The 9,719-nt window shown below is 36.6% G+C and overlaps 1 protein-coding gene across 2 annotated transcripts; it reads right to left on the bottom strand.

Moving 5' to 3' along the window:
• Positions 1 to 392: 392 nt before the first annotated feature.
• On the bottom strand, positions 393 to 3,627 carry LOC127812239 (AP2-like ethylene-responsive transcription factor PLT2). 2 transcript variants are annotated; one of them, XM_052352626.1, is made up of 10 exons: positions 3,508 to 3,627; positions 3,205 to 3,403; positions 2,719 to 3,115; positions 2,447 to 2,529; positions 2,304 to 2,312; positions 2,078 to 2,166; positions 1,909 to 1,982; positions 1,702 to 1,752; positions 1,533 to 1,609; positions 393 to 1,365 (listed from the first exon to the last, which is right to left on the bottom strand). In XM_052352626.1, the coding sequence occupies exons 2-10, from the start codon at positions 3,353 to 3,355 to the stop codon at positions 611 to 613; spliced, it is 1,686 nt and encodes a 561-aa protein (XP_052208586.1). In that variant the 5' UTR covers positions 3,356 to 3,403; positions 3,508 to 3,627; the 3' UTR covers positions 393 to 610. The 2 variants fall into 2 exon arrangements, with proteins under 2 accessions (XP_052208586.1, XP_052208594.1); XM_052352634.1 differs by having other exon boundaries at positions 2,719 to 3,112.
• Positions 3,628 to 9,719: the final 6,092 nt, after the last annotated feature.

Raw genomic sequence — 9,719 nt, 5'->3', positions numbered from 1 at the left:
TATAGGTACACGTATTAGATAACAATAACTATAGATCCATTTCTTATAAACCCTAAACCACATAAGAAAACCTTGTACTAATCGATTTTAGAATGTGCTAGGGATTGAACAATGGAGAAATGAAGAAATTTCTTCTAACAAATTCGATGATCGTGGACCAAAGTGAAGAAAGAGACTACAGATACTAAACATTTCCCTTGACAAAGTGAAACTTGTACCCAGGAAATAAAAAGGGTAAAGTGAAAACTATGAAACAAAATGGGTTGTTTATGCAGATTTACCGGTACTATGCTACTTATAATTTTAACAATGTCCAACTTTATATAATCAAATACTCATCTGCACAAAGCTAAAAAAAAAAAAAAAAAAAAAAGCACCGAGCAAAAAAAAAAAAAAAAAAAACAAGCAAAGTAAACCTTAAAAAGGAGAAAGGTGAATTCAAGAAAGAGATGAGACTTAGGAAGGATAATCATTACTAAGCGCACAGGCCTGCTGCTTTTAGTTGTTCCTATGAGACATTAATTGATGCTACTTATGTGAAACGCATAAAACCAAAGGTAATTAAATTGCTGAAACCAAGCATTGTTTCTTCCTCTTCATCCACAGCTCTTCATTCGTTCCACATTGAAAAATCCCCAGGATTGGATCCTTGAACCGAGTCACAGGACCAGCTGCCATAGGGGGCCGACGGCACGTCGTAATCAATCTTCACAAGCGCCAGTTGATCGGCAGCAGAGCCACCGCCGGCGTTGGTGGCTGTAGAATTTGAAGCAATCCCAAGCCCATTTCCCAAATACCCTCCACTGTAGCTTCCACTGGAACTGCCGGTATTTTCCATGACCGAGGACGAGGAGCCCATGTTCATCAATCCATGAAGCAAAACCGGGTTATTCTGAAGATAATTGTTGTAGAAATGGGAATTCTGGTTGGAAGGATTCAAGTAGGAGCTAGGTTGCTGGTGCAGCTGCAGCTGCGTTTGGAGGAAATTCTGGTGAAACTGGGAGTCTTGAAGATGGTAATTCTCATGGCTTTGCAAAGATAGTAAAGGCTGAGCTTGCTCGTATGGTTGCTGCTGCTGCTGCTGCTGCTGCTGTTGTACTAGAGAGTAAGGGTGGAAACTGGCCGAGCTTGAGCTTCCATATTGGAAGGTTGAGCCGATGGCGATCATCTCGTCGCGTTTTCTCGAAGATTCAATGGCTTGGGCTTCCTTCAATCTCTTGGCTGCGCCTCCTCCAATTGGCAAAGTGTTACTCTCAAGAATCGCCTTCACGTCGTAGCGGCTCATGTCGAAGTTTGTCACTGCGTTGAGCCCTCTGAACTTTATTGCCGCAATGTCATAAGCTTCGGCTGCTTCCTCCTCCGTACCTGCATGATTTTGGTCACAGCCATGTAGTCTCCCATAAATGGATAAGTTCAGTTAAACTAAAATTACAATACTCAGGATGAGAAGTAATTGAGGGCTACGAGACTCGAATTTGAGGTTGAGCGTCGGCTTCAATGCATAATAAAAAGTGAGATTCAAAAAGACTCACTGAATGTTCCCAGATACAGGTCCTTGTTTCCGGCGACTCTTCCAATCCTTGCTTGCCATCTTCCATGCTGGTGGTGCCTGTTTAAAGATTTTTGTGTTACACATATATATAACTATATAGTTATAGTTATATATATATATATATAGAGAGAGAGAGAGAGAGAGAGTACCTTGTAACCCCACGATACATTGACGCACCCCTAGAGAAGCCACTACTCTTCCTGAAATTTATTGCCATGAAGAAGAAAGCTAGCAATTAGAAGATTTTTCCGAAGTACAATGACTTAGACGAAAAAAAGACAAAAAGTGAAACTTTTTTCCAAGTACAGTGTCTGCAAGACACTTGGAGCAATTGAGGGAATGTATGTTTGTGTTACCTTCGAATTGCGGCCACAAATTCTTGTCTGGTCATATGTTTCATCTCTTCAAGTTCCTTCTCGTAATTACTTATCTTCAATTTCAAAGATGGCAAGTTAATCGCCGGTACTAATAGAGATGTGGGTTTCTTCTCAAGAGAAGGCAAAAGAAAAACCTGCAAAGACATACAGGGAAGTTTGTAGTGGTAGATGTTCCCCAGTACTTGAGCGCAGCCAGATCATAAGCCCTTGCAGCTTTCTCTTCTTTGTCATACCCACCTGCTCAGATTAAAATAACACACACACACACACAAGAACAAAAAGGCAAATATGGCAACCATTAAATAAAATAAAATAAAATAAAATAAAATGAGATTTTGCTATAAGTATTTGGAAGAAGATGCAAGTGCACTTACCCAAATAGACTTTGATAAGATAGTGGAAGCGAATACAATCAATAAGGAAATTGTTAGTGACTCGTCAATATGAAGAAAATATATAGAGTTCAACATATATCTGTGCCTGTGTAAGTTTGCTTACACAAAACCCTAGCCCCTACCTTGACGACCTTTCCTCGATTGGCCTTCCCTTCTACAACTGTTATCCCAGAGATGAGCTTCATACCTTCCTGTCCATCTATGCCTGCGTTTAGAGATGTCAAAATTAATTTGTTCACATATGGTGATGCACTCCAACTTAATTATCGAAGTTGTGGCTTAGTGTCAGGAGATAGGGCTAGAGAACCCGAGATTTCAAATTCGACTTGCATGAGTCTTAATTGCACCTCACTAAGTTTTGGATGGATGGTATAATCAGTTAATTGATGGTCACCTTGTTACACCTCTATATATTGAGGTTCTCTGGCCAAACGTATCCAAAGTCCTTCTGGGAGCACCTTCAGCAGCCGTAGCAGTAGTGTTGCTATTGCTATTCTCAATGCTGGTTTCGGATGTAGAGCCTTTGCCACTGCCCATGGACAGTGTCAATGACTGCATATTGCTGGCATTTTCTTGAAGATCTACATAGTTATTGGCAGTAGTTGTTCCTAATGTGCTGTGAACTGGTACGAGACTGTTGCTTGGAAATAGGTAGTCAGTATCGTTGGCCCGAATTTGATTGTAAGGCACAAGATCTGAGTGGTTCTGATCAGATTTGCTGCTCACTCCGAGAAAATCTGCAACCTTTGGAACTTCGCCGCTGCCTTGAGCGTTGATCAAATTCCACTCTACTAAATACCCACAAACAGAATTTACACACATAATATATATATACATATACCTATACGAGAGAGAGAGAGAGAGAGAGAGATGGGTGTACCTTGGTTTTGAAAAGCGTTATCGATATTATCGTTTACTAACCCTAGAGAAAAATGGTGAGACTGATGAGACGCATGCAAACTTGGTGGTAAAGAAGACTGATTCGGGGAAAGAGGGAACGAAAGCCAGTTGTTTGAATTCATGGAACCCATAACCTTGAGGAATCAACTACTTTTATCTATCGATCAATCAAATTTCTCCTGTAAATACCAAGCAAAAGAAAGGATTGGCATAGCATTTATATATAGTCAAAACAGAATATCCAGTTGTAAGCATAAGAAGCAAAGATGGACACAGGTTTTACCCAGCGAGTAGTCTGCACACCAGTCCAGTCTCTCTCTCTCTCTCCCCCTCTCTACAGTGTTTCTTATGTGTGATGAAGAAAGTAAGAACATAAGAAGGGAAGGAGAAGAGGTGAAAAAGGGAAAACTCAGCAAGATACAAAGTATTTAAATCTCGCAGAAGGTCTCTTGGGTTGCCTGCCAAGGTCTCTTTAAGTGGTCTTCTCTATTTACCAAATTCTAAAATCTCTCAACAAATAACTTAAAAACAATATAAAAAAAAAAAATCAATCTTTCAAACAGGAAATATATAAGAACAATGTATCTTAATGACATTCTCTAAAAAGATATATCATGAATATTTTTAATTTATATAATATAAAGTTTGTGAAAAAGTTTAACTTGGAAGACATTATAATAATAATAATAGTTATATATAATTTACTTACCAACAAAGACACGAGTGTCTTATTATACTAATGGCTATGGTCCCTCAGTCTTCTGCACCACAAGCCCACAAAAATACAATTGGAAAAAATACAATCTCTACCCGAAACCCTAAAAACTCTCTCTCTCTCTCTCTAACCCACTTGGTTTATTGGAACTCTCTTCCTCGTTGAATGTAATAAATGACTCCCCAAAGCCCAGCATTCCCACACTAGGCAGTTGTACGCTTATCGTCTCTTGGACTAAATCGACACTCATTACGTAAAGCTACCTCTCTCTCTCTCTCTCTCTCTCTCTCTCTCTCTCTCTCTCTCTCTAATGTGAATCCAGTTAACAAGTTTAAATATATTTAACTGAATGAATAGACTATTATATCTGTATACACATAGATACATTCTGCACTTCCATCAGGGACTCTGATCAACCCCATCATACGAGTCTTCTTCATCAAATATATATACACAGGGAACCCATTTTTGTAGATCCCCGAGTCTTGCATGTGTTAAAAATGTATTTGTACGGACATGCAATTTTATAAGCTTAACCGCTGGAAAAGAGTAAGAATTACTCTCGTCGATTAAAATTAATTAATACCACTGCTGGCAGTGCTGCAAACAGATTAATTTAAGAAAGATGAAACGATTTTGTTTCGGTTTTCCCAAATAGAAATCTGTTGACCATCTAATCGGAAACCGCACTCGTCAAAAAGGTTGAACCAAATATTTTTTAATTACTGTATGTGCAGTGCGTGTTCTCTACAAAACTAGAAGCTTGTACTGCAACCAGTAGATCTTTGACTATTTGCCTGCTGTCTTCCATTCACAAAACCCTAATTAATGAAATAATACATATGCGCTATACAAATTTTAAACACCCACATGTCATCCATTAATTATTGCCGGCAAAATATCTACATGGTTTCTTATGATTTCAAGCCTCCAGCCACTTCGGCTAAGTATTCGTTGTTCAAAGTTTAGTTAACCAGGAGTGGAACTTATAAATTAGTTTCTGCCAAACATCTTCTTCATCTAATCTTTCTATTTCCCTTCATGGAATCTACCGAAACACCCAAGAAAGATAATACTAATTCTAATGCACTAGCAATTGTAATATATATGGTGTTTTGTTTTTTATTTTTTTAGTTTTTTGTTTTGCTGAGAGCAGTATACTGTGCTTACACAAGCAGAAATGGAGTTTCTTTGAAAATTAATTAATTTTAATGATAATTATTCATGCAAAGTTTGATGACCAAAAAGCATATTTATATCTCTAAATTTTTATATTTTTTTTAATAAAATTTTAATTTTTTTATGATTTTAGATGTGTTTCTCAAAATTTGACCAAAAGCATATTTTATGCCCTTGAACTTTTACTTTTTTCTTGTAGAATTCTTAACTTTTTGTAGTTTCAAATATGTTTTTAAACTATGCAAAATCAATTATTTAAATACTTAAAATGTGTTCTTATTTTATTTATTGGTCAAGTGTTTAAATGAGTAATTTTGTAAAATTAAGAAACACATTTAGAATTATAAAATATTTAATTAGGATTTTGCAAAGAACAAATATAAGAGTTCAGAGATATAAATATGCTTTTAACGAAAGTTCAGGCACACATTTAAAATTACTAAAAATTTAGGTTTTACAAGAGAAAAAATAAAAGTTCAAGGGTATAAATATAATTTTTGCCAAAGTTTAATTAATTAATAACCATGTTTCGTGTTCTCAATATTGACAACTATAAGTAAAAGATGAAACGCATAGAGATCTTTCAATAAACAATTCTTCATTTCCAATAAGCAAGTGATATTATTGATTTATTTACAAAAAGTACCCAGTTAGAAGTAGTCTTGCGCGCGCGCGCACACACACACACACAGAGAGACAGACAGTTAGAAATAGTCTTGCACACACGCACACACACATATATGTGCATGTGTGTATGGATCAAACTAAGATTATATGTGTGTGTATGGATCAAACTAAGAATCTAATTAAGGACAACACAGAAGGGAAGGTGGGGAATAAGATTTAAGAATTAAATCACCTGTCATTAATGTTGACGAAGCGTTTTTCTGTCAGGTTGATGTAGATATACAATTGGAATAAACAGAGATAAATGTCAAAGTTCAGGTTGACTGAAGTGCTACATACACAGAATAAGGAGCATAATCCATGCACGTCTCTCTCCCTAGCTATATTATAGTTCTTCAAAACGAAAACAAAGCCTTCAGAAGCACAGTTATAAATAATTAAATACAAATACAAAAGAGGAGTTGAGATTAACCCTTCTTTCAGAAAACAAGATGAGAAGAAGAAGAAAAAAAAAAAGAGAAAAAAAGAACAAAAATAGAAAGAAAGTACAATAAAGAAAGAAGAAGGAGATGCAGAGAATGAGTTGAAGAAGTATTTCAATATTCATACGGTGGCCAACCGAGAAAGAAGAATCTGTCTCTACTTTCCCACCGTAAATTTCTTTGTTTGCTTGTTCTTTCCCGTTCTATGTATACATAATACATACATGTATCGATGTATGTATATATGTATATAAGATAGTATATTTCTTGAGAAGTGTGGGAGAGAGAGAAAGTTGGTGGGTGGGCATTAATCGCACCGCCACGCCGTTTCAGGCTCAGAGGAATGTGACTGCCACGTGTCGGTTACCCTGTAGGTCGTCCTTCTTTTGTTCACTTCCTGTTGACTACGTGGGCCCCACTCTGAGAGAACCGCGGACCCTACGCTGCCCCTCTTGTAATTTCCTTGTTTTTGCATCCTCATGGCAGACCATCGTTTAGGTAATGGATAAATCGTTTGATTTGTTTTTCCATCATATATTTTATATGATTTGTTTTTATCAAATTAATCTTTGTGTTTTTAGTTAAACCGTTTGAGCAGTTCTCGTTAATTAAAATATTCCTCGTCAATTAAACCCTAAACATTCTTTGTCAATTCAAAAAGATTAAGACAAATTTTAATATAATCTTTCCCCAATTTAAAAACAAAAGTAAAAACTAAAATTATAAAATAAAAAATAAAGAACACCTCTACAACCTATCTGGGTTGGAACCCTTGTTGGGTTCCAAGCACTTGCTGGGTTCCAACTAGAACCTATAGAGAGAGAGAAAGAGAGAGAGAGGAGGAAGAAGAAAAAGAATTAAAAAGAAGATTATGGGTTGAATAGGAAGGGGAACAACAATAACAACAATGATGATGAGAAATCTATTATCTTCAATGGCAAAGTCAATCAAATTGGTCCTCAACGGTGATAGATTCGATAAAAAAGTCTACTCGCAACAATGACAAATTTGACTAGGTGGTTGGTTGATGACACATTCATGTTGGTCCTTCATTGTAAGAGATCTAATGAAGAACTTGGTGGCAACTCGAAGGTTGGAGGTTGTCAATGTAGTGGCTAGTGTTCGAGTGCGAAGTCTATCAATGGGAACAATGACCATGATGTAATGGTTGGTTTTCTTCTTCATTTCCTCTCTTCCCTCATTTCTCTCTCTGTCTCTATCTCTCTACATTGCTAGGTTCCATTTGGAACCCAATAAGTAAGCAAAATGCATCTAGGTTATAACAATATTTTTTTTAAATTTTTGTTTTTCCATTAGAGAGATTTATATTAAAATTTACCTTAATCTCTTTTAATTGACAATGTTATTAACAAAAGAAGAATTTTGGCGATTTACTTAAAGTATGGGGACTCCTTTAGCTAAAAACAAACCATAAGGACAATCAACTAACAATCTTTTTATTTATTTTCTTTTGCAGGTTTATCTCTCATTCATAAATGACAAACTTTTCAAACCCAATTTCTCGCATTTTGGACAATCATATTTTAACTAGATCAAACTTTAAGAATTAGCTAAGAAACTTAAAAATTATTTTAAGAATGAAGAGAATTGAATATGTGTTGGATAAGATAGTCCCATCTTTGTTGCCCAAGGGGTCTAGTGTTGAGGAGCGTGTCACATGGGAAAAGATGAGGGAGCATGACATGTGAGGTAAGAACTATATTCTGACTCCCATGAGTAGAGAGCTTCAGTGTCAGCATGAGTACATGATTGATGTTGCGAGTATGATTGTGAATCTTCGCAATCTCTATGGGGAACATAGTAGGTTAGCTTGATATGAGATATCAATGTAACTGTTTTAGAAATGCATGGTAGAGGGTTTAAATGTAGGGGATCATGTCATTAGGATGATCAATTTGATTGATCAGTTGGAAATTCTTGAATTTTCGATGCATCATGATCTTCAGGTCAATCTGATCCTCCAGTTGTTGCCAGCCTCGTTTTCTCAAATTGTTATTAATTTTCACATGAATAAGATTTAGTGCACGTTGTTTGAGCTACTCAATATGTTGAGGATAACTGAGGCCTAATTTAAAGGTAAAGGCAAAGGCAAAGAAGGTATTTTTGCCAAAGCTTTTTCCTCTAAATCCTCTAAAAAGAAGAGTTCTAATATGGGGAAGAAGAAGTTGGGGCCGAAGAAAGACTTGTCCAAAACACAATTAAGGAAAATAGTAGGCAAAGGAAAATGTTTCCACTGCCATAAGGATGGTCATCGAAGAAGGAACTGCCAGGTTATCAGAAGAGCTTGAGAGTCAAGCGATCTGAAGCTCAAGTTCAGGTACTTTCTTTTTGTTTGTTATTGAAATGATCAATTTGATTGGTGGCCATCTTGTGTCCTAGATTCTCGATTCTAGTGCAACATCTCTCATATGTGTTCACATGCAGGATTTAGAGGAAAGTATGTCACTTCTGTAATGACCTGAAGATGGGGGTTGATATTAATGAATAACTAGGTATTAATTTGTGTCTCGCAGGTAGAATTATTTGTTAAGTTAGCTTGGGATTCGGTGTGGTGTGAATAAGTATGTATGTTAATGTTTTGGGAGACTTAGGAAAAAATAATTGAGGTTTAAGAGTGATGGTGGAGGAGCATCCAAATGGTTGGAGTTTTAGAAGATGGGATTCGGATGAGAGAGCAAGCATTCGGATGAGAGCGAGGACATCTGGATGGCTAGAGGCACATTTAGATGCAGTTTTTGTGAGTGTCATCCGAATGCTACAGTGAGGCATCCAGATAGGGTGTGAGGCATTCGAATGGCTTATGTTTCTTGTGTGTAGTTTTTCCTTTTCAGCCCAATTTTGACCATGATTCAGCTCGAATATCTCAAAACTCAAAACATGAAAGTATTAGATCGTTCTCTTGTTGTTCCATAACATCTTGAATCACCTCAATCGGAGCTCAAATGAGAGAGTTATGCCCAAAATTTGAATAGATGTCAAAACTACCCAAAATTGCTTAAGTAGCTCCATTTTTCAGTAATGCCTCTCACATTCGAATGGCCTACTGTAACATTCGAATGGGTCTCACATTCCTTGAATATCACGTCCAAATATCTCTCACACACTACAAATACGTGTATATATATATATATATCATCTGAACTGCCATTGACTTAGGAAACAAATAGAAAATTCTAGATTTAGGAAAAACATAAAATGAAGAGTTTGTGAGAAAAATATCACTTGAACAGAGAGCTCTCTCTCTTTCTCGTAAGTCTCTGTATTTCTTCAAACCCCTTTTCCTTCTTTTCAACAACAAGCCAAACCCTACCGTCCAAGGAGTATATAGCTGTTGTTAAGCGACATAGAAGGTGTAAGAAGGAAAGTTCCTTTCTACTCTTCCTTTTTTTTGGAATATTTCTTGCTCTTAAGTGGAATATGGGTTTGAGGGCTTAGCTGCGGCTGTGACATTGAGGATGTTTCTAACATCCA

This window comes from Diospyros lotus, chromosome 1, assembly GCF_014633365.1.
Source record: "Diospyros lotus cultivar Yz01 chromosome 1, ASM1463336v1, whole genome shotgun sequence".
Taxonomy (NCBI): Eukaryota; Viridiplantae; Streptophyta; class Magnoliopsida; order Ericales; family Ebenaceae; genus Diospyros; species Diospyros lotus.
This window is presented reverse-complemented; position numbering and strand designations above follow the sequence as displayed.